Source organism: Neophocaena asiaeorientalis, unplaced genomic scaffold, assembly GCF_003031525.2.
Source record: "Neophocaena asiaeorientalis asiaeorientalis breed wild unplaced genomic scaffold, Neophocaena_asiaeorientalis_V1.1 scaffold508, whole genome shotgun sequence".
NCBI classification, from domain to species: domain Eukaryota; kingdom Metazoa; phylum Chordata; class Mammalia; order Artiodactyla; family Phocoenidae; genus Neophocaena; species Neophocaena asiaeorientalis.
This window is the reverse complement of record NW_020172179.1, coordinates 448,936-474,767: the sequence shown is the minus strand read 5'-3', so window position 1 is coordinate 474,767 and position 25,832 is coordinate 448,936. Positions and strand designations below refer to the sequence as shown.

The window sequence follows — 25,832 nt, the reverse complement described above, 5'->3', positions numbered from 1 at the left end:
ACCCGCCCCCCCCCCGCCCCGCCCCGCGGCCTCCCAGGCCCGCCTCCCGGAGCCCTCCCCGCTTGCCCTTTCTCGCGGCAGGACAGATCTGTCCTGTCGGTCCCCTCCTCCTCCGCCCCGCCGTCCTGATTCGCCCCACCCTCCTGACTCTCCTTCCCTCCTTCCCTCAGAGGATGTCCTCCTTCCAGCTCAACTTCAACCCGCTCAAGGAGCCGCTCGGCTTCATCAAGGTCCTCGAGTGGGTGAGTACAGCCTGCGCCCCCCGGGCGGGGAATCGCGCCGCCGTTCCCGCTCCGGTTCCGGCCCGGCCGGCGTCCTCGGCGGGGCGGCTGGGGGCTCCGGGAGACGGGGCACGGCTCGCTCCGCGCGGGGGAGCGAAGCCGCCGTTGTCCCCGAGACGGGACCGGACGGGACTGGAAGCGCGGGGAGGGGACAGGAGGCCGCGGCCTGGGCCTGCGCGGGGCGGGGACGCCGCGGTCGGCGTCGAATCACGGGTCCCTCGGCTGCCTCCGTCCCAGGCGGAGCCGCCCTGCCACACCGAAGCTCACCTCTGGGTATCCCTCGGGGAGTGGTGGTTTAAATTTCTCTTTGGCTTCACTGCTTTCCGCAAGGGAAGAAAAAACTTCCTCTTGCGGTCTAACCGAAACCCGGCGGGCCGGAGTAGCACCGCGGCCGGCGCTGCCTCTGCGCCTCCGGTAGAGCTCGTGCATTTCTGCCCCGTGCGGACTGGAGGCCGCGTTCCGTCGAAAGCTGGTGTGCCTTCCCCAAGTGATCTGACGAGCTCTCGGGTCTTAATTTGCTTTTAAGATTGGCCCCAAGTTAAAAATGGATAAAAATAAACTGTGGGTCAGGGAAGCGGGCGGGGGTGGGCGGAGTAGGGGAGAAGGTCTAAGCAAAATGCGTTGTTAGTCCGGTCTACTGAAACACAAGTTAGGAATCGCCATCCAGTTTGTTTTAGGTATTTCCCAGCAACATCCTGCAGTCAGCTCTTAGTCCTTCCCTGGGAACATTCTCAGTCATTAGCATCAAAGCAGATTTATTACTTCGACCTTGGTGATGATCAGTCACTTTGGAGGAGTTGGTGAATACACCAGGCACTGCACAGTGCCTTCGGAGTTCGTGGCCTAGGACATATTCCGGTGGTGGTTTTCAGGCCCGTATTAATAGGCAGCTGGCATCTGTCCAGCGTGCAGGCAAGTTGCTTGTTTAGCCAGCAGCATTTACATCCGTAACTCTTCAACCCCGTATGTTAGTGATAAAGTGGTGAAGAGTAAGAACTTAGGATTTTCTGTTTTAAATAACCTGCGAGGATGTTTTTAAAAGTAACACAGAAACTCACATTCTCTAATGGGTGCTCAATCTGATTTCCTTCCTGCACCCAAGGGTTCCTACGTTTCCCCCAAAGTTTTACTTGGTGTTTTCTGAAAGCTGAAATAGTGCTAATTTCACACAAATGTTTACTTTAAAGACACCTAAATGTATATATTTAGGGTTCTGTTAAGCCTAAGCCTAGATTTAAATATAAAGAAGATTCTTATTTGAGTATATAAAAATTTTAAATTGCAGGATGAAAAACACATTTAACTGAGCTAATCAAATATCAGGTTTAAGAAAAAGTCTTATTATACCTAGTAGTTTAATATCATTGAGGATTATAATTAAATTTATAATTAACTTAAAATTTCACTTAAATAAATGAAGAGGCAGTTGTTTATATTTATGCTTATATTATTCGTCAGTTTTTTAAAATGTAGACTTAATTTTTTTCTTAATATTTTCCTTAATATTTTAAAACAGTGATAAGTTTATTAGTGATCATAGGTCTGACATATTTTGAAAAATGTCCTTTTTAAGCTTAAGGAAATACTACTTTCAGTTTGAACAACTTACTATTACACAAGAGAATCTTTTATGAAAAGAGTATTCGTTGTTCATGGTGTAGAGAATATTCAAATATTTGAGTGTGTATTATATACAGGTGCTGAGCTAAGCACTAGCACTAGACCATGTGAATAAAACATGGTCTTTTCCTCATGACCTAATAAGAAAGACATGAAAACTAATATGAATATGCCATATGGCCAATACTATAATAAAGGTATAGGCAAAGTGTAGTAGGTGAAAGGAAGGAGAAATCGATTGCTTGGAGGTGCTAGAGAGAATTTCAGATGAAAGAACACTTGAAGGATGAGTACTTGTTCACTTGGGGAATGGTTGGGGAGTGGCTTTCCAGGCAAAGAGAATCTTACATTCAGTGGTGTGAAAAGTTGAAGCAGCATAACCCTATTTGCGAATTTAAAAGTAATTGGGGTTGACTAGAACGTATACCGGGAGGGAGGGTGTGGTTTGAGATGATTCTGAAAGGTTTCAAAGGGCTTGCAGAATAGTTTGGAGTTTATCCTATGGGCCAGTGGTTCTTAATCCTTTGGGTTAACCTTTGATAATCTGGGCCCTTTCCTTAAGAAAATGCATATGTGCAGGTACAGAATTTGGGGTTGTTTATCGTACAGCTTCCATCTACGCCCAGAATTCCTACCGTGTAGGGTGGATTCACTCATTCAAGAGTAAATAAACAAGTGAATAATATAATTAGATTTGCCTTTTAGAAGTTTTTATTTTGTCAGCAGTGTGCGGAATGAATTGGAGAGGAAAGGTCATGATTGAAGAAAGGGAAATCTGTTGTTTGAAACATAATGAAGGCCTAAAACTAATTGCAGTGGGACTAGAAAAGAGAGGTTTAGAAATTAGAATATATTTGTAGGGTGAAGAAAAGAGAGGGCTGTAAGATGACTGCCATATTTCTGACTCGGATTAGTAGTGGCACATCTGTCTAAGACAGATCACTAAGGAGAAGCAGCAGGTGTTTGGTGGAAGGTCAGTAAGGTTTTGAATGATTGAGTTTGTGGTCTCTTTAGAGCATATAAGTGGAGGTATCCTGTAGGCAGTTAGATACATGGATCTAGAGTTTAGAAGACAAGTATGGGCTGGAGATTCAGCAGGTATTTGGCAGCAAAGGAAAAAGGTATTGTTAGGAAGTTGGAGAGAAATAACATCTTAGCATCACTATTAGACATATTTCAAGAAGAGAGTACTCAGCAATATTAGGTGCAATAGGTTAAGAAAAATAATTACTAAAATGCATCCCTTGATTTGGGTAATCAAGAGGCTTTAGTAAGAGCAGTTTCGGTAAAATCAGAAACCAGATGGTAGTAGACTGAATGGATGTATGGTAAGAAAGAGAAGACAGTGAGAGTAGACCACTATTTGACTGTGAAGATGGGAGAGATTGGGTGGTAACCTATTTTAAAGATGGGAATGAGTGAATGTGTGTGTGCGCTGTAGAGAAGAGACTTGTGAATAGAAGGTTTAAAACAGAAGCAGAGAGGCATAAGACAAGGTTCTAGAGGAGAAAGGCTCATAGTAGGAATTTTTAAATGTGTTTTGAATGAACTGTTCAAGTTTCATAAGGTGTTGATTGAGATTACCTCTAAAAATAGTCAATAAATACATTTACAAACAAATCTAAAATCTAGATAAAGGCTGCTTACTATCCATATAACTAGAAGAATAATTCCCCAAATCAGCTTACCTTTAGCAATGTTCTAGAAGATGTTAGACTAAGATATAACCTGATAATATGTAACTTTCAAGGGGTCACAAATATGAAGGCCTCATAGACTTGAAGGCAAGTACCCAGTAAATATTTATTGACAAAATAAAAATACAGTCACCAAAGCAGAAGCATTTCTATTTTGCTTCTAAACTGTAGCCACCATGCCTATATATATATATATATGAATCTACTTCTGGCCCTTAGTTACAGTGCCTGGCAGTGACATTGCCTTAGTTCTGTTTGTGTAATAAGTACTCAGTAAAGGTTGAATTTTTGTTGTACTTATATGGGAATAGCAGTACTTCACAGGGCTGTTGGAATGACTGAGTTATAAATATGTGACTAATGATAATGTATTTGAACAGTTCTTAGTAGGTTCTTCAGAACTGAAATGCTATGTTTCTAGGAAGACTAGATCCAGACAGTGGATACAATTTGAGCCCTATATGACTAACATATCTTCCGGTGCTTCAAGATCACTAAGTTCTCATTTATATATTTTAAACTTTAGAAATGGTTATTGTAGACTTTTCATTTGTTTGTGTGTTTTCCTGCTTTTAGCAGCCTGTCAAGGTAATAAGATAAAATTTAGGTGAGATTAGATGCCCCATGTGTAGGAGTTGAACATGGAAGTAAAAGGCAAGGGTTAATGTTATCAAAGCAGCTTTTTCAATTATTTAATATTTTTCTAGTAAATTTTAATTTGGATCTTACTTTGTAGTCAGTTATCACTAGTATTTAGATTAAAGTTTTTCATTAAAATGACTATCTCCTTTTAATATTGAACACTGTGTTTTGGACTTTCTTGCTACTTAGGGTGAACACTGGTCAAATGTTTAGCTCTAAATAAGTCTAAGTAATATGCTTTCCTAATTCTACACACACAAAATTGTGGAAGAGATACTGTTTGGGAGTATATAAAGGAATTATAGACTAATTAAGTTGATTTTTAGAATTATGAATATTTTTGTGCTGGCCAAGTTTACTCTCAGTGTTAACAGGAGATATTTACTGAGTTCAATATATGTTCTAGGGCTTTACCTGTATTTTCTCATTTAATTTTCTGACAACCTATGAGGGTTGTTATCTCTATATTACATGTTACCGTTGTCATCTCCATGTTACTGAGGCTTAGAGAAATTAAGTAATGTACTCAGATCCCATGATTGTGATTACTACATCCTGGACTCAAACAGTCTGTTCTTAGTCTTTTCAGTAACTTACCTTTGTGTTTCTGATTGGTCTTTTAATAAATTAACGAAGAGATTACCCAAAATTTCAGGCTTAAGAAACAAAAACATAAGGTACCTGAAGTAATTTTTTTCTTGTTACATGCATGTTTATAACAGGATCTTAGGAGGAGTTAAAAACAAGTAGGGTTTTCTTGATTCATTTATCAAGTTTGAATTTTTTTCTGATTTTATACTTATAATTAATGAGCAAATTCAAAAGAACATTTAAAAACATTACTTTGGGGTAAATTATTATCCAGGAAAATTAGTGTGAAAAACGATGAGTAAGAAAACCCATAACCGTTTGAGCATTACATATATCAATTTGTTTAAAAAACAAACTTTCAGAAATATGTACTAGTTTATCTAAAATACTCTAAAAGTTTAGTCATCCCAAGTAGATTATAGGATTTTTACGAACAGGGACCATGTTTTATTCTAATTTTGTGGTTATAACATAGCACAGAGGAGCAGCCTAGAAAATACAAATGATATTACAGAGTATAGGGGACGAGGCATACTCAGAATGATGTTTTTTCATCCATTTGCTTAATACTTAAATTTTTAGGCTATCAGTCTATGGCACAGACTACCTTTTAAGAAACTGATCTTTCTCTTAACCTTGCCATTTGTGTTCACTTTTTTCCCCTATTGTAGAAAGGGAAAAAAGGATTTCAAATGGCATTTTGTGCCTACCAGGACTCTATATACATGTAAAACTTGTAATAGACTTACTGACTTACCACTATGCCTTTGCTCTCTGTTTCTTCTACCCAGAATCCTCTTAGTGTTTGCCTTGAGCCCTCTCATGGGATATACTAGATGTTTTTTTGTTTTTTTAGAATGTACATATATACACACTCACTTCACACGTACAAATAGCAATCTCTTATAAAACATTAAAGGGAAAATTAAGATAACAACAGTGCTTTAATACAGTGGTTCTCAAAACACTTTGGTCTGAGAACCCCTTTATACTCCTAAATATTGAGTGCCTCAAAGAGCTTTTGTTTATGGGGTTGTATCGATTGATACTTACCATGTTAGAAATTTAAGCTGAGACATTTAAAAAAATTTTTTTTAAATAACGATAATTAATCACTTGAAAGTTTGATTACATCAATGGCAACAAATGCTGCTGGTTTTCCTTGAAGTGAAAGGCTCATCTTTTTCAAGAAAAAGATCTGACAAATACGCAAGTCTGAATACCTATATTTTGTTTATTATTTTTTCAAGTAAAAATAGTATTTAACGAAAAAAGTGACTAGTTCAGCAAACAACTCAGTTGTTTAAATGCTTTCCCTGCAGACCACCATTGTATTTAGGTATGCCGTAAAAGTGGGGTTTTTTGTTCCGAGTGGATTTGCTAGATCATATGGCAACTCTATTTTTAGTTTTGTTTTTTTTCTCACCCCCGCGGGCCTCTCACCGTCGCGGCCTCTCCTGCTGTGGAGCACAGGCTCCAGATGCGCAGGGTCAACAGCCGTGGCCCACGGGCCCAGCCGCTGCGCAGCATGTGGGATCCTCCCGCACCAGGGCACAAACCCGCGTCCCCTGCATTGGCAGGTGGATTCCCAAACAATGCGCCCCCAGGGAAGCCCTATTTCTAGTTTTTTAAGGAACCTCCATACTGTTTTCTATAGTGGCTGCACCAGTCTACATTCCCACAACAATGTAGGAGGGTTCCCTTTTCTCCACACCCTCCCCAGTATTTATTATTTGTAGACTTTTTGATGACTGTTGTTCTGACTGGTGTGATACGTCATTGTCCTTTTGATTTGAGGTTCCCTGATAATTAGCATGAGCATCTTGTCATGTGCCTATCAGCCTTCTGTATGTCTTCTTTGGAGAAGTGTCTATTTAGGTCTTCTGCCCATTTTTTGATTGGGTTGTTTGTTGTTTTGTTGTATGAGCTGTTTGTATATTTTGGAAATTAAGCCCTTGTCGGTTGCATCGTTTGCAAATATTTTCTCCCAGTCTGTAGGTTGTCTTTTCAGTAATAAAAGTATTTGCGCATCCTACTTCATCACACAGAATATTAAGAAGACTCAAATGTCAGGATTTAATAAAAATAACAATTTTTCTGCTCCATCGAAGGCATTCTTAAGTAAAACTGGCTTTTTTTCTTTAACTGCAAATGCATGGCAGTGAAATAACAGTTTGATGCTCTTGCTGATTCTTACTAAAGCCCAGCAGTTTTACCCACCAGTGCTTTTGCGCAAATCAGCGCAAATGTCAATGTAGTATAAAAAGCAAAAAATGTTGTAATAATATTGTAAAAATATTTTTGACCTCATGGACTCCTTGAAAGAGTCTTGGGTATTCCCTGGGGTCCACAGACCACACATTGAGAATTGCTTTTCTAATACAGGATAAACATCATTGGGGACCAGCAATGGAATGGAAATATGGGTGGGAGAAGGACTGTTCCCGGATCTGGGAAATAAATCTGAGAAAAAGCTTCAACCTATTGTTTGGCTTTATAACTTTCATGGAGTGGAGTACTTAAAGAAGTAGAGAGAGAGAGAAATGGCCCCCTAACAAAGACCTGAATCAACCTACCTGCTTAAGGTCTGGATTTGTGTTAACTGCAGTATTCTCCTATGTTGGTAGTTTGCGGTCCCATTATAGAATAAGGTATTTGTGGAGTAGGGCAGGGGTCCCCAAACCCAGCAGGAGGTGAGCGGTGGGCAGGCGAGCGAAGCTTCATCTTCCACTCCCTGTCGCTTGCATTGCCACCTGAGCCATCATCCCACCCCCCCACACACACCACCCCCGTCCAGGGAAAAATTGTCTGCCACGAAACCGGTCCCTGGTGCCAAAAAGCTTGGGGACCAATGGAGTAGGGGATTAAGAAGGCCTGGTAGAAATGACCAAAAAACTACTGGGCAGGGAGATGACTTATAAAACCACTAGACCAGGATGGGGAAGCGGGGAATAACATACTCTCAAGTTGAGCTTACATCAAATATCCTAAAATACATGAAGAAAACTAATGTTTGCTTAAAAGCTCAAATTATATCAGTGGCAACAAATACTATCAGTTTTCCGTGAAGTGACAGACTCACTTCAAGACAGCCATCCAGATCAACAATCGGAATATTGATTCGCTCCAAAAGACATAAAAATAATAGAACTGTTTGAAATGATTTTAAAATAAGTATATTTAGGTTCCTCAGAGATTTCTAGTTCCATACTCAGGTTGACAATTGTTTAAGAATAAAGGTGATATAAAGATGTTTTCAACAGTAATAATTGAGCTAGCAAAAATCTTCTAGCTATTTATTTCAGCAGGAACTCAAGTTTACTTTTCATGATCCAAATTCTTAAGGGTTTTGGAAACTGTACTAGAAGGCTATTTAGAGCTTTCTATGATTGTACTTTCCAAGCAGAGGGAAATAATAGAAGAGTGAAATTGAAGAACTTTGAAACTGACTTCACTGCTCAGTGCACAGTGGGAGTAAACTGAAATATTAACATCAATAACAAAATGTTTTTTAAAATGAATATCTTTGGTAAATGCTTCAGACTTTGATTTAGAAAAATCAATACCTTGGCTCTAGGCATTCTAATCTGACTGACTGTAAAGGCAAACATGCTATGGTAGTTCATTTAAGTACTGAATGATCATTTGATTTAGTAAAACAGCATGCATTTGATTTGGCACATAAACCCTCATATACAATATACTTTTCGATCTATTAATATTTCTGAAGATTTCAATTATATCATTTTCCTGAACAGATTAATCATGAAATTAAATAGCAGTGAGGACCCTGCAACTAGAAACGTGAAAGATACCCATAAATTAGATGAGCACCAGTGTTCCCCAGTAGAACCCTCTGTGAGCTGAGCAGGGTCTGAGAATAGGAACTAGGGACTCTGGCTGACTCTGTCACTGTAAGATTTTATACACAAAGCCCTAGTATGCATCTATAATTTAGATGCATGTTTTACTATGTCATTATCTTCAGGCATATTATTTATATACACTCAGGGTAAATTTCATTCATATTTCAAATTTTAAAAAATCCTTATTTCAGATATTTGTCTAATAATTTCTTTTTCTCTTCTTTTTCTTTCTTCTTTTTTTTCTTTTTTTTTGCCAACTTCTGATCTGATTAAGTAGAATCTGTTTTTACCTGGTAATGTGGCTCATGAATGCAGCTCATAGAGGGTATTAATGCTTCTGCTTTCTCTTTTGGACATGAGGTTTTGTATTATCACTCAGTAGTTTTAGTAAAGACTTTTTTTTTTTTTTGCGGTACGTGGGCCTCTCACTGTTGAGGCCTCTCCTGTTGTGGAGCACAGGCTCCGGACGCGCAGGCTCAGCAGCCATGGCTCATGGGCCTAGCCACTCCGCAGCATGTGGGATCTTCCCGGACCGGGGCACGAACCCGTGTCCCCTGCATCTGCAGGTGGACTCTCAACCACTGCGCCACCAGGGAAGCCCCTGTGAAGACATTTTTAAACCACCAGTCCATTTTGTGAAGGTTAGTTTGGTTAAAAGTAAATAATTTATTCCATAAAGACACTTAGCCAGGGACACTCACATTATTAAATGAATTCTAAAAGTGGAAGAATAGGTGAAGGTATCACTGTCTGTCCTTCCCTGTTATAGGACTTCCTTACCTTCAGGATACCCAGCATACTGCCCCGACACCTGACTCTCTGACATACAGACCCAGCATGGGTTTCAGCAGTATGTTAATTTTAATAAAACTTTATTTCCTTGTTTAAGTCTAAAAGTAGATATAAATAGGCATATTTTCTTCTTGTACACCAGTTAGATGAGTACTCCAGTCTATTTTAGAGAGTAGTATTCTAGAGGACCAGATATTAGATATAGAATATAGATAGTCTAGATATCTAAATTAGTGAGGCATGTCTTGTGTCACTAATGTGGGTCCAGTGGGCAGAGAGATAAGTAGAACTTGAGGCTGTCATAATGAATATGGAACCTTTTGACCTGAATAGAAGCTTGCTGTCATCCTGTCCCTGGATTCTTACTAGTTACTGTACAGGTGGAATTTCATATCAGCAGTTTCAGTCATTCTTTATGGGATAGAGAGAGAAGGGGGAATTAGTTTCATAAGTGGCAAGGAAATATAAATCAGCATACTAGAACACCTTATTTTAGACTAGAAGTACAAACTGAAGTGCTGCTAGGAACCCCTCATAAAGTAAATGAGTGAAACAAGTGTTTGGGAGAAAAAAGAATAGTGGAAGTTCATTGATTACTGGTAACTAACACACATCCTGAGGGTTGTAGGGACAATAGAGAGTGACAGCAGTCTGGAAAGCACATACCCTGTCTTAGGTGTCATCTGTCATGCATTTCCATGTGATTGTTGCTTTATGGGGATATAGGTCTGATACTGGCATATCTTTATCCGCACCCACACAGGAAATCCAAATTTTTATGTGCAGCATGCTGATATGAAAATATTGACAACAAATTCGCATTTTTCATGAATACTGGGAAAACCACAATCTATCTTCTGGCCAGGTTTCACCCATGGGCTGCCAGTATATAACTTCTGATCGAAATCAGAGTACTAGTGCAATATAGGGAGAGGTGAGATGTTTGGGTAGTTTACTCTCAGATTGTTTGTACTTCATTTAGTAAAAAGTGTGTACCTTATCCCTTTTTTCCCATAAGATAAAGACCAAAATGGCAAACATGACATTTATTTATCCTCATAACAAAAAGACAAGCTTGAAATAATGAGTATTTAAGACTTGAAATATGGTTTTATTTGTACATTATTGGCAATTGATTTTTTTTCCTTTAAGCAGTTATTTAGTGAGCATTTGGTGTATGTCAGGCCTACTAGGTAGGCACTGAAAATCCTGAATAAAAGCAAATGCAAAGACATGACAGTCTGCCAAGGGAGAGATAAAGGCAGTAGTCTTAAAAGCAATAAGCTGTGGTACAGTGTGCCATTTATATACTAATTTTTGTATTAAATGGGAAACTAGTTTTTATCATTTTTGCTTTTGGGTTTTTGTTTTGTTTTGTTTTTCTAATAAGGCAAGATACACAAGAAAAATGCCTATAATAGAAGTAGTGAACTCAAGTCTATCTATTCAGCCCAGGAGACAGAATAGTACCACCACAAGGAACTGGGCAGGACCTTAAAGGATGAGCTTGTTGGAGAACCAGGGTGGGGGCAGAGGTGGGGAATCCTGGCAGAATAAACACACATATCCAAGACATAAATACTTGGTGTGTTTCAGGAACAGTAAGTACAGTATATAGTGCAGTGTGACAGAGTTGTACAGGACCTGGCAGGGAGTATAGCATATAAACCTAGAAGGATAAAGTTGAGGCTACCTCAGCCCTGCCTCTTATGCCAAATTAAGAAGTTTGGGCCTATGGGCTTCCCTGGTGGCGTGGTGGTTGAGAATCTGCCTGCTAATGCAGGGGACACGGGTTCGAGCCGTGGTCTGGGAGGATCCCACATGCTGTGGAGCAATTAGGCCCGTGCGCCACAACTACTGAGCCTGCGCGTCTGGAGCCTATGCTCTGCAACAAGAAAGGCCGCGATAGTGAGAGGCCCGCGCACCGCAATGAAGAGCAGCCCCCACTTGCGCCAACTAGAGAAAGCCCTCGCACAGAAACGAAGACCCAACACAGCAAAAAAAAAAAAAAAAAAAATTAACTAATAAACTCCTACCCCCAACATCTTCTTAAAAAAAAAAGTTTGGGCCTAAAAAGATCTGGAAAGCCATTGAGGAAATCTCTTCAAACAGGGGGGTGACATGACCAGATTTTTATTTCATATCAGTGTGACATCACTCTAAACAGCTCTGTCCGATAGAAACAGTGCAAACTACAAATGCCAGCCATACAGTAACTTTAAGCATCTTACTAGCCACACTAAAAGAGTGAAAGGAAACAGGTGAAATTAATTTTAATAATACATTTTACTTAACCCAGTATATCCAAAATATTATTGTTTCAACAATATAAACAATTATTGATGAGATATTTTACATTCTTTTTTCATACCAAGTCTTCATAAACCATGGTATATTTTACACTTACAGCCATCTCATTTCAGACTAGCCATTTTTAAAGTGCTCAGTAGCCACATGTGGCTTATGGCACCTTACTGGACACTGCAGCTCTAAAGCCCATAGGAAAAGATGAATGGTGTTGGGAATGAGTTTAAAAGTGAAAGGAGGAGTCTGTGGGTTTAGTCCCAGGGAAAAATGGCGCGGGCCTGAACAAAGAGTGGCAGGAGTGATGTAGACAAGTAAACAGAGCTTTTAAAAGAATGGCATTATACCCTGTGTAATCTTTTTTTTTTAATAGAAATTTATTTATTTATTTATTTTGGGCTGCGTTGGATCTTCGTTGCTGTGCGCAGGCTTTCTCTAGTTGCAGCGAGGAGGGGCTACTCTTTCATTGTGGTGCGCAGGCTTCTCATTGCGTGGCTTCTCTTATTGCAGAGCTCGGGCTCTAGGCGCGCGGGCTTCAGTAGTTGTGGCACGCGGGCTCAGTAGTTGTGGCTCGTGAGCTCTAGAGTGCAGGCTCAGTAGTTGCGGTGCACGGGCTTAGTTGCTCCACGGCATGTGGGATCTCCCGGACCAGGGCTCGAACCCGTGTCCCCTGCATTGGCAGGCGGATTCTTAACCACTGCGCCACCAGGGAATACCCCCTGTGTAGTCTTAGGCAACTTTTTTTCTTTCCCACTCAGCGTTAGGTTTCTACAATTCATCCTTGTTGAAGTAGGTAGCTGTAGTTTGTACATTTTCATTGCTATGTAACTTCCCATTGTAAGTACTGTATATCAATACATTTTATCTACTTTCCTGTTGCTTCCCCTCCCCATATTTTGATACTATAAACAACGTTACTGTGAACATTCTTGTGCACATCATGTAGTACGCATGAGCAAGAGTCTCTGTTAGGTCTGTAAACATAGATACTAATCGTTTGTGACATTATCACAAATACTTTCTCCTAGTTTATAGCTTGTTTTACATTCAGAAGCTGACTTGATTTTTAAAAAACCCTCTTTTTCTGTAGTTGAATTTAACAGTCTCTATGGTTAGCTTTTTTTTTTCTCAAGAAATTCTTCCCTTCTTTGTGATCACAAGTTTTCTTTTATGTTGTCTTCATAATTTTTAGACTCACGTTTTACAGTTAAGACTTTAGCCCATCTGGACCGTCCTTCCTTGTGTTAGTTATCGATTTCAAATAACAAATTACCCCAAGCTTAGCACTTAAAACTATAGACAGTTTATCATCTCACAGTTTCTGTGGGTCAGGAATCTGGCAGTGGCTTAGCTGAGTTGTTGCAGCTCAGGGTCTCCCAGGAGGTTGGCTGGGGTTGCAGTCATCTCACGCCCCCCTCTAGTTCACTAATATGACTGTTGGCAAGCCTCAGACAGTATACTTTCAAGGTCCCTCACCTGGTTGATGGTAGTCCTCGGTTCCTTACCACACGAGTCTGTGAGTTGCCTGAGTATCCTCCCAACATGGCAGCTGGCTTCCCCCAGAGCAGGTGATTCAAGGGAGTGAGAAATGAAGACAGAAGCTGTAATCTCTATTACCTTACCTCAGAAAGGACATCCCAGTCCTTCTACCATATTCTGTTCACTAGAAGCAAGTCACTGTGTCCTATCCATATTTAAGGGGGGATAATTAATCTCCACCTCTTGAGGGGAGGAGTATCAAGGAGTTTGTGGTGACATCTTTAAAACCACCATTCTCTTTTCCTTAGTGCCCTACAATGCCAGTTCTGTTAGCTATAATTTGTCTATACACACAGATCTATTTCTGGCCTCTTTATTCCATTGATTCAATTTGTGTATCCTGTTTCTTTTTTCTAATTCTAAACGTGGGTACATACCCAAGACTCATTTCCTGGCCTTCTGTTTTCACTCTGTGTATTCATGCACATTTATGCTAAGAGGGTATCTATTCTTCTTTCTTTATTTTTTAACTCTTTTAACTGAAGATTCCAAACTATGTGCTGACATTATACCAAACTCTTCATATCTATAACCAGATTCCTTTTCATATATCTCTTCTTCATGGAAAAAAAATTTCGTGGATGGTTATGATCCTGATTATGGCCTGATTCAAGGTCCTGGATTAATCCATGAGAGGCATTATATCAGTGTTCAACAGTATAGGCTTTGATACCAGACCTGTACTGAATTTTATCTATTTGCTGGATGTCTGTTACCTTGAGCAAAACAAAGTTCCTGCCCTCTTTGAGTTTACATCCTAGAGAAAAGTGGGCAAACAAATAATGAAGTACTGTCAGGCACTGGTAATTACAATTGAGGAAAAATAGAGCAGTACAAATAAAGAGAATAGATAGTGTGGAGTGGGAGTGGCACTGTTATTTAACATAGTGAGGTTAGGGAAAGGCCTGGCCTCTCTGATAAGGTCACATTGGAACAGGAAGCTGTGAAGTAGGAAGTTAGCCATGTGTTCCAGGCAGAGGGAATAGTTCAGTGCAAGGGTTCTGTAGGAGTTTATCCCATGTCTTTAATGAATAGTAAAGAGATTTGGCAGGGGAAAAAGTAGCAACGTGAGATGAGAAATGTTAAAGGAGGAAAGGATCTTGTAGACCATTATATGAACATTGATTTTATTTGGAGAGAACTCAGAAGCCATTGGAGAGTTTTGAGCAGACAATAAAGTTTTCTGCTGTTGCGGCCTCTCCCGTTGCGGAGCACAGGCTCTGGACGTGCAGGCTCAGCGTCCATGGCTCATGGGCCCAGCCGCTCCGCGGCATGTGGGATCTTCCTGGAACAGGGCACAAACCCGTGTCCCCTGCATCAGCAGGCGGACTCTCAACCACTGCGCCACCAGGGAAGCCCTTCTGCCTTATATTTTTAAAAGATGACGCTGGCTGATGTGTTGACAGTAGACTGAAGCAGGGGCAGGGACAGAAGTAGGGAGCATCAGTTTCAAAGGCATAATTCAGGCAAGAGGTGATAGTTTTGATCAGGATGTTGTGATGGTGGTGGTAAAAAGTGATCAAATTCCAAACATATTTTATAAATAGAGCCATCAGCATTTGCTGAAGGATTGAGCTCTTGGTCACTACACTGTATCTGGGCTTTTTGTTTGTTTTGTTTTGTAGAAAATTCGTAAGATACAAATAGAAAAAGGAATTATCTTATGTCTTCTGTTCAGAGGTGACCACTTAAAATTTTAATGCATAGACTTTTTAATTTTTGTTGTGTGTGTATGCATAGATGTAGGCTCATGCTCAACGCATTGCTTAAACAAACTTTATGTGTATTGAACCATTTTCTTTATCGTTAGATATTTCCCAACATTTTAATGACTGCATAATGTTCCCTTGTGGAATTGAATTACAGTATATTTGATTCCCTGTCAATATTTAGGATGCTTTCAGTTTTTTTCCTGTTTGAATAGAATTTGAGAAAACACCATTACATTTCTTTAAGCATATTTATGACCAGGAAAACAAATTTCCAACTACTTTTTGAGACCTCGAAATACCCACAAGTGAAGCTTATAAGCTCATGAAATAAGATCTCTTCTTTGCTTGTAGTCTCTTGGCTTTATAGTTACCCTTAGGTTCCAAATAAAATACCTCCAATTTACCCCCTTTTGATTTTGATACTAAGAAATAAGACTTCCTCTGAATTTCATACTAATATTTAGTGGGTACACTGTAATTTGAGCAAATGTATTTTTTTTTGACTTCTTTATTGGAGTATAATTGCTTTACAATGGTGTGTTAAAATGTATTGTTATATGGGCTGTTATACCAGTTTCTGTGTTATACTCAGGGGAAAATAAAATCACATTTGTTGAGAGTTGCAAATAAATTTTTAAATAATTTGTACAATCTTAATTTGTAAATAAGAATTCTAAGAATGTTAGCGAGCCAATTTTTAATAATCACTATATTTAAAATTTTAATGACCTATGTTTGGGTACAGTAATGCTTCTTTTCTTTTTTGGTCTCACTTTGTGTAGATTGCTTCTATCTTTGCTTTTGCCACCTGTGGAGGTTTTAAGGGCAAAACAGAAATTCAAGTGGCTTGTCAAACTAGTAAACCTGACAATAAAACGATTACAGCTACTTTTGGTTATCCATTCAGGTGAGTTATTTGTTTGTTTTTATGGTTTAACAACTCTTTTTGACTCATTAAAATTTCCAACAACTTACTGATCTTGGGGGTAGAAATTTTTTAATTGCATGCTCACTTGTAAGTAGTGATCATTGCTATTGAAAGTGTGGTGCGTGGGACCAGTATCTGTCTGCAGACTATTTTCCTGGACTGTGATGAAATAAATACAGAAAATGACAGTAGTAGGCATTAAGAAACTTTCATATGATGTTGCCTTGACACTTTTATTCTATCATCCCACAGTGGACTGGAAATTTCAAAACAAAACAAGCCTGCTCTATCACCTTAGTTTGAGAGGCCATGTTGTGGAAGCAAACACAACTTATGAAAAATCCAAATATCTCATGTATTTGCAATTACTAAATAATAATGTGCATTATATAGCTTTAAGACATGTATTTATATAAAGTGAAGAGCTCCTTGTGTTTCTTTCACTAGCATAAAACTTTATTTTCTGAATATTTATTTTATGACTATTTTGTTTGTAAGTTGTGTTTGACCTCAGTATTCATTAAAAGGTTTATTAGGTGTGTCCTGTGTTTAAGTCAGGGTGTGAATCCTCTTCCACTTACTAACTACTTACTTGACCTCTCCAGGACTCAATTTTTCTGTTCAATAAATTTAAATCTTCTAAGGTTGCTTTGATGATTAAATAAAATCTTACATTAAAGATATGTCAAATAGCAAGGGCTTGGTAATCAGTCATTTCCTCTCCATCTCTCAATCCTTCTCTTATAAAATTCCATTACAAGGAACAGTTACAGCCTCTTTGGTGATAAGTGCTTTTGTGATTTATGGATAGGGAAAATTAAAGACTTTGTGGAGTTAGCAGCTAATTAATGCAGAGTTAAAATGTGAATCATTACAATTGATTCTCCTGGTGCTAGTAACACAGACTCTCCCTCCTAGAATGGAATATCATGTCTCAAATTGTAAACCATTTTGTAACAACGCTGTTAATCTGCTAAGTTTTTATTACAGTAAGATAGTATCTGGGTGTGAAAGTGTTTAATTCAGTCTATATTCAGTCTATCATAACCAATTATGAGGTATGATTTATGTACATTTCTTATGAAATTTTTAATTTACTTAAATATTTGAATTTTTCATTTTTTTAAAAGAATGTTTTAATATATTTGGGGAGTATTTTTGTGAAATGTTATTTCAATATTCTGCCTTTCTAATACTTCTGTATTAGAAATACAGAAGATATATTTCTGTCTCTGTTGGAAGAGTCCAAGTAATTCATAAATTTATTTGAGACATTTTTTTTTAATAGGTTGAATGAAGCATCATTTCAGACACCTCAAGGTGTAAATGTGTGTGATGTAGATTGGAAAAGTCATGTCCTTATTGGAGATTACTCTTCTGCTGCACAATTCTATGTTACTTTTGCAGTCTTTGTCTTCCTGTACTGCATTGCTGCTCTTCTGCTCTATGTTGGTTACACGAACCTGTATCGTGATAGTCGAAAACTTCCCATGATTGTAAGTAATCACTTTCTTTTTATAAAAGAATAATTTATATAAGATATAAGTATACATTATATTTGAATTTAAATATGGATTTTCTTACACTGGAAAAAAAAGTTCTTGGCATAAATCAAGTTTCATTGTGTTTTGACCTGTGCTTGCCAAGAGGTTGAGCTTGCTCTCCTTGTCATGTTTAACCCAATTCTTGTAGCCTGTTTGCAGCACTTTCTCTGTACTCTCTAGAGTACAGAGGTTTTTTTGTTTGTTTCTGTTTTAACCTGGAAAGAACTCAAATATGTGATAGAGCATATTAGGTTGCAAGTAGCAGAGAAATTAAGTAGAAATTAATGCCTTTGATTCGAAGAATTGCTGACCATGCTAGTAGTCCCATAACTGTGTTCCTATTTCTTATCTTTTTTCTCTCTTCTCAAAGAGACGCCCTTTATGCCTTAATTCAACTTAATAGTCTATATCAGAAATCCACAAACTATAGCACACAAGTTAAATGTGACTCACTGTTTTTGGTTTTTTTTTTTTTTCAAATAAGGGGTTTTTGGAACAGAGCTATACCCAAATAATTTACAGATAGTCTATGACTGCTTTCATGCTATAGTGTCAGAGTTAAGTCATTGTGACAGAGATCAAAAATATTTACTGTCTAGCCCTTTTCAGGAAAAGTTTGCTGACTCCTGGTCTGTGTTCTTAAATTCTTTAATTTACAATCTGACCCAGGTAATTCTATAAGAATTATAGAATTTGGCATTAGTGGCATTCATGAGCTAATTTTGAATCTTTAAAATGGCAACAAAAGATTTGGATTTGAAGTTCTGATACCTTTTTTGGCTTCAGGGTCTACTGAGCTAGATATAAAAATAATCTCTGAGACTTAGTTAGTAAAATTGCCCTGGATTATTGGTGGCCAATCCAGAGATAAGCTGTGGTTTTAAACTGGACCTCCACTACCAAAGAATAACTACAAAGTCAGTATTAGTGTTACTGACTTGAAGGGACAACAGAGGTGTTTTCGTGATACTGGTCATTTATATCCTGAGAAAACACTGACCACTGACATCTGCTTATTATTTGTGAAGTTACTTGAAAGGGTAGGCCAAATTATTAAATAACAGGTTTTATTTATTTACTTATTTTTAATTTTTGCTGCCTGGATCATAAGAATGCAGATGGTAAGTAAGGAATAAAACAATATTTTACCCTTCATATTTATTCCACTTCATATATCTGAGAAGAAATTCTCAAACCTGACATTTTCATAAAATATTTCTTGGTTGTTAGGTGCCTTTCAAAAAGATAGACATCACCTTTTTTTTTTTTAATTTATTTTATTTTTGGCTGCATTGGGTCTTTGTTGCTGTGTGCGGGCTTTCTCTAGTTGCGAGCAGGGGCTACTCTTCGTTGCGGTGCGCAGGGGTCTTATTGCGGTGGCTTCTCTTGTTGTGGAGCACGGGCTCTAGGTGCGCAGTCTTCAGTTGTTGTGGCGCACGGGCTTAGTTGCTCTGTGGCATGTGGGATATTCCTGGACCAGGGCTCGAACCCGTGTCCCCTACATTGGCAGACGGATTCTCAACCACTGCGCCACCAGGGAAGCCCCGACATCAACTTTTTTACTTTGCAGTGCCTAATCAACAGAAATTATGTATCAGTAATTTATAACTTCTGTGAACTTTACAAGCCTTATTTTAAAAAAACTATGGTGATCATATAGTTATTATATTTTGTTAAAATTCTTTATAGTTTAAATTCCAAATGAAGACATTTCTTGCCAGTTTGTCATTATCCCAACAAATTTAAGTTAAATCTAGCAATGAGCTTTTTATTTCTTGTATTTTGTTTAGTAAGCTTTAAAAATATGACACTTTAAAAAAAAATAAATTTATTTATTTATTTATTTTGACTGCCTTGGGTCTTCGTTGCTGCACGTGGGCTTTCTTTAGTTGTGGTGAGCGGGGGCTACTCTTCGTTGCGGTGCACAGGCTTCTCATTGTAGTGGCTTCTCCTGTTGCGGAGCGTGGGCTCTAGGCACGCGGGCTTCAGTAGTCGTGGCATACAGGCTCAGCAGTTGTGGTACGCGGGCTCTAGAGCACAGGCTCAGTAGTTGTGGCGCACGGGCTTCGTTGCTCCGCGGCTTGTGGGATCTTCCCGAACCAGGGCCCGAACGCGTGTCCCCTGCATTGGCAGGTGGATTCTTAACCCCTGTGCCATCAGGGAAGCCCTAAAAATATGACACTTTTTAAAGCAGCATTCAGGTCTATTTTTGTAGAGGGTTTTTCTGTCTAATAAAACTATAAAACTGATCTAGTTGTATCATTCAGAGCATCAAAAGTAACTTTCCACCTCAGAGTAATCAATTAGTGGTCATACAGAGGAATAATCCAGAATTAGTTCTGTAAGTGGTTTTTTTGTTGGTATAATGTATGGTGGATACTTCTTGTTTGTAAAAGTCCAGCCTCTAAATTAAATTTTGGATTCTACTTTTAATTTAACTGTATAAATATAAAAAAATTTTTTTTGTGATAACTAAATTTTTAACTATAGCCAAATACGACATGGATTTTTTTTTTTAAAGTGCTATTTGTTAATGAGGGTATGCTCTTTTATCAATGTTCTCAATTCTCTGCTAAGGTATTTCTAGGAGAATTTCAACTGTGACATTTAAAAATCAACTTTAGTTTTTAAGTAAATGTAGCACTTTTTTATGGTAAGTAGGAGGAGCGTAAGGGTTCTAGGCCATGTGGAGGGTCGGAAATAGCATAAAGTGAAACTAAACAAAGATAGGGTGTCCCAAATCATAAAGACCTGTTATGAGTCATATCCTAACTTATTGGTAGTACTAGGGCTGTCACAGGCAGGTTGTGCATTGCATAACTCCACAACTAACTAGAGTCCTGAGTCGCACAGACTGTCTTCAGAGGCCCACATTTCTCCCACTTCCCCTCACCCTAAGATTACTTCGTGCATCATTTTCAGAAAAGTACCTGCTTTTGAAATACAAGAATGTCATGCCTTAAGCCATCAACGACGTGGACATAAAGAGCATAATCAGAAAAAAACAGTGTATTTTTAATTAGGAATTTGGAAGGAAGAAACCTAAAACTTAAGAGGATTTGACATCTGTTGGTCAAAACTATGAACTTTAGCCCAGAGAGAACTTGTTTAACATGTGATAACCTCATACTAATTATTAGTTCTTCAAAAGGCATTGTATTTCTAGCAAGTGCTTAGAAAATGTTTACCTGCAGCACAAAGTACAGCAGAGTACAGCAGCAAGAAAGGGAGTACTCCCCCAGTGCAAAATATTTAAGCTATAATGTTTCTATTTTCTCTTTGATATACATTTTTTAAGAGGGCCAGTAGCAGTGGGGAGCTCAAAATGCAAAATGCAAATACATTGTACCACCATGCTTGTAAAATTAGTCATTGTTTTGGTTCTCTAATCACAAGACGTTTATTCAGTGCCATCTTGACGCGGTGGACAAGCTATATATATCACAGTTTCTATATCTCATACATGACCACTGGTATTTATCCGACATAAATGACTAAAAGTTCGTTGGCAAAAGTAATTTAAAACTAACCAGATTTATTTAAAAAACAAAACAATTCTGTGATAAGCTCCAAAACCCATTTCTGAGCTTGGAAAGATTTTTGCTGCAGATATGTAAGAACTCATAGTCTTGAGCGTATCTGAATGCTTAGAATACATAACATTAAAAGATACAAATTTTATATTGTTCCCACTTTGGTTGTTAATTTAAAGGAAGACCAAATGAGGTGGAACTTATACTTTACACTATCCAAATGCGGACTTTAAAAAAGTGTTACTTAGATCTTTGTAGCCAGTACTAGTTGACAGAATTCTAGTTCCCCAGCAGAATAGATTAAGGAAAATAAATTTTTTTCTTTATCTTATTAGTTCAGTAAAAGATTATCCAAAATATTAAAAACTTCAGTCTTATTCTTGGAATGTAATAAGTGGCAAAGACTTTCTTAGAAAACGTAGTGACAAGGTGTCTTGAGAGAGATTTTTTTTGTTGTCCCTTTCTTAATATAATGTGTATTCTTAAAATTTTGTGGTCATGAATTTAAAAAGAGACTAGTTATCCAGGATGTGTGCTTTTCACGATTTCATTATTAGAGGTAGATTTAACTAAAGTTAGAGGTTTGCCAGAGCAGTATGAGGAAGCAGGTGAAGGGTAAGGGAATTGAGAGTATATGTAAGAGATTATAATGAAAGACCTCAGAATATAAATTAAAGAGGGAAATAAGATGAGATTGTAGGTCTCAGTGAGGTCAAAGGATTTTTGAGGTTGGGGTGCCAGAGGGAGTAAGCTAGAAAGAGAGAGGTGATATTGGAGAGGGGGTGATTAAAACAGAGATGATGGAGGTATACAGTTATTAGTGATAACAGGATCCAATATATGATCCTGAGAGGGAGAGGCTTAGATAAGTTGTGGTGAGGGCTGTGTAAAACTTTGATTTCTCCATGTGAAAATCTGACTCCTCAGGAGATAACTAATTCTTGTTTACTGTTGTATCTCAGGCACTGGGCTGGCAATAGTAAACAGCAATGTTTGCTGTGTTGACTGTGGCCTTTTTGATGAAGTATGTCATGAAGGCCATTTCTCAGTACCATAGGGTTCATTGTGATCTCAATTCCTTCATCATGGATTTGAAATTTAGTATCTTTAAATTAACTGTTCATTATTAATTCATACTTATTTTTGCTTTAGGACTTTGTTGTTACTCTTGTTGCCACTTTTTTGTGGTTGGTGAGCACTTCAGCCTGGGCTAAAGCTCTTACAGATATTAAAACAGCTACCGGTCGCAATATTGTCCAGGAACTTCTGCCTTGTAATCAACAAGGAGTGATATGTCATTTTGGCTCTGTGACTAGTATGGGATCCCTAAATGTATCGGTGGTAAGTATGCAGTGTTTATAAAATATGTTATTTCACTTATTAGAAAAAACCTTATTAGTGATTTAAGAAAACAGTAGTTTTTAATAAATCTCTGGATGAATGTATTTTATTTTTACCAGCCTTATCAGAATCCTAGTTATCATATAGTCTTTACCTTTATAACACAAAAGTTTGTAAAGAAAGTTATTACTTGTAAACAGGTTTGAACAAGATCATGGTTGAGTCTTTCTTTTCATTAACATTGATTAGGCAAGACTTTGACCCAAAAGGCACTAATAATAGTCACTAACATTTACTAAGACTGTGTGCTAAGGTCATTACACTCATATCTTATTTAAGTTATCCAACAATTCTGAGAGGAATGTGGAAAGTGGTATTACTGTCTTCATTTTACAACTGGGAAAAAACGTAGCTCATATGTTAATTCAGCCAAGGTGATGCAACTAGTAAGTTGGCAAAGCCAAGGTTTGAACCAGATCTGACTTTAAAGCAAGCCCCTTCTCTAATCTGATTTGCTTTGGGTGTATGAAAAAAATACTTTTAGAGTTCCTGAAAAAATCCTAACATTTTGGTCTATTTAAATTTAAATCTTATTTTGTCTGTTATTTTATCCAAATACAGATACATTATTAATATAACAAGGGTATTATTTTTAGGGAGGTCTCATGTCTTTTCAGGAAAATATTTTTCCAGCGGATAAAATCAGTCCTGCCTTATAAAGCAATTTGATCAAACTTCTGTTTTATAACTTTGTAATCTAAAAGTCTTTTTTTTGCATATATATTGACAGTGATCTGAGATGGACAGTTTCAGAAATGTTGTTTTTATATCCAAATATACAAAAAGATAGAAAGCAGTTGGCCTTCAGTAATATGATAGTGCTCAAGCTTTTTACCTCACTCTTACCTCATAAGTCACTATTATTCTTGTATTTATAAAAAACTGAAAATAGGGTATCTTCAGTTTGTTCATTTCTGAGACTTTCATCTTGTCAGATTTATACCTAGGAAGGCTAATTTCTTTTAGGTTGACTAATGCAGGATATGAAGTAAAATTCTTCTGTGACTCCTTTTCTCTTCTGGCTGCAGCTGTGGAAGTAAGGGAGATGGTAGTAGGGGGATAAAGTAGGGAAATAGGAAAAGATGCACAAAGGATGTTTATAACCATTCAGATGGGAGAAAAGTAAAAGCCCTCCCAAAGAAGGAACCATGGATTCCTGTGTTCCTCTTCACCTGGAAGCACTGAAGTCTAAATATAAAGTAATAAAAGGAAGGTTTTAGTTACTTTTCTCAAATTTAATCCCATCTTGTAATAATGAGCATGCAAAAATAAGGTATCTTTTAGTCATGATTTTATATGTTACAAATTTAGAAATTTCATTGGGAATAAGTCATTATGTATCCAAATCTGGCATTGAAATGCAAAATCTTCCTTTTTTAATTCCACTTTATGTGTAGTTCAAACTTTAAATGTAATAATGGTATACAGCCTGTAGATATTTAATATTTACAGGAAAACAAAGATAGTTATGAAATTTTAATTATATACTAGATTTTCATGTTTATTTTTCTCTTTCTTAGATCTTTGGCTTTCTGAATATGATACTTTGGGGAGGAAATGCATGGTTTGTGTACAAGGAGACCAGCTTACACAGTCCCTCAAATACTTCTACTTCCCATAGCCAAGGAGGTATTCCTCCTCCAACTGGAATATAACTGAAGGGAGAAGTACAGTACACTGTTTGAAATAGATGTCTATACTATGACCTGTTGCCAACATCTTGAGAAGCATTTTTTGTTTCTAATAAAAGTAATGGCTTTTTCAATAAATTGGTGGGTTTAAAATTTTGCTGCTTTTTTACATAAAGCTTGTGCCTTTCCTAGAAATTTAAGATGTAAATGTATTCTCACATGTGAATTTGAAAATTCTGGGGCCTATTATGAGATGATACACATTTTTAAATGAACAATAATTTCTTCACTAAGTTGTTTGCCTTCCAAAGTGTTTACACCTTAAGCCTTAACATACATCTTCACTGAGAAAAGAGTTATATTGTTATAATAGGAAGAAAATCTCTATTGGAATATACACTACTGTAAGTTTGTACGGATCATATTCCTAAGACCTGTCTTTGTTTAAGAAGGTCTTGATTACGTAAATCATATTTAGAAAAAACATTTAGTTCACAGTTTATATCTGAACATTGTTTATATGTTATGAAAATTTTTTAATACAAAGGCTGCATGTATGTTTTATTTCTGTTTTTCTAAATGACCTACAGTACTTGACAGGTGTACTAAAGTTGTTTTGGGAGTGGGGTTTAGAAATTTCTATTAGATTTATAGTTAATTTAGTAATTCTCTTGCATGAGGTGTAAGCTTCCATTATGCTGTTTATTTAATAGATTGGCTATATAAGTAGAACGTGGTTCACCGAGATGTTTTGATATGTATGGGCATTACTCCTAGTGATATTTGTTTGCTGTCCTTTGTTGGTCATACTCCTTCAGTGCAGGCTGGGGCCTCATCTCCTTGTAAGTACAGTAAAATAATCTACCTTTTTTTGCGGACTCTATTCATAGGGTTACAAAAAATGAAGGTTGCCTTTTACTTTTGAAACATTTAACATTTATATTCAATGAAGTTGCTATTTTGAGTTTAGTATTGGTATTGTGAAAATGAATGCAATTTGGATCTCATGTTTCTTAATGTTATTCTTATTTCACAAATGGATAATTAAGGAATTATACATAATAAACAGGGAACCTAAGTGGGCTCTATTATGGGTGTGCTGTCTTTGCTCACACATTTGGGTATCTTCTGAATATAGGGCTTATTCACATTTTGCTACCTAATATTTTTGCTGTACAGGGCCAGATTTCCTACTACCACATAATTGTTTATATGTGAAGCACATCTTACTATTGCCTTATTTTTGTTGCTTTTGTTCATGACAAGCATTGTCAATATGAGAATGTATATCTTTTATGCAACCAGCTTAATAAAGAAGTTAAAGGAAAGAGTGCACTGATTGTTATATTACAAAGGAACTTTCCTCTTAAAGGCATGAGCAATGCAAAATGGAATGGATTTACAAAGCAAGAAATAGAATATCACAATAGTTTTTTTTTTTTTAATATTTGGCAAGAAATAAAAGAAAAAATGCTTTGGAGACACTGGTTCTATCCTTTTTTCTTTCAATCTCATTTTTAAAATGCTTATTTGTAACTTTCAGATTAAGTTTTACTGATAAACCTTTTCTAATTGACTGTCCAGTTGGCAGCAAAGATTCTTGATTAAGAGTGTATGCTCTGGAGCCAAACTGCCTGAATTTGAATCTTGGCTTCACCACTTACTAGCTCATTAACTTCAGGCAAATTACTTATCCTCTGTATGCCTCAGTTTGCTTATCTGAAAAACAGGAATAAGAATGCTAACCTCAC

At 37.5% G+C, this 25,832-nt stretch overlaps 1 protein-coding gene across 1 annotated transcript; it reads left to right on the top strand.

Moving 5' to 3' along the window:
- The first annotated feature begins 62 nt into the window (after positions 1–62).
- SYPL1 (synaptophysin like 1) lies at positions 63–25,561 on the top strand. The gene is made up of 5 exons (XM_024761020.1): positions 63–242; positions 15,827–15,951; positions 17,261–17,468; positions 22,202–22,390; positions 23,971–25,561. The coding sequence occupies exons 1-5, from the start codon at positions 174–176 to the stop codon at positions 24,103–24,105; spliced, it is 726 nt and encodes a 241-aa protein (XP_024616788.1). The 5' UTR covers positions 63–173; the 3' UTR covers positions 24,106–25,561.
- Positions 25,562–25,832: the final 271 nt, after the last annotated feature.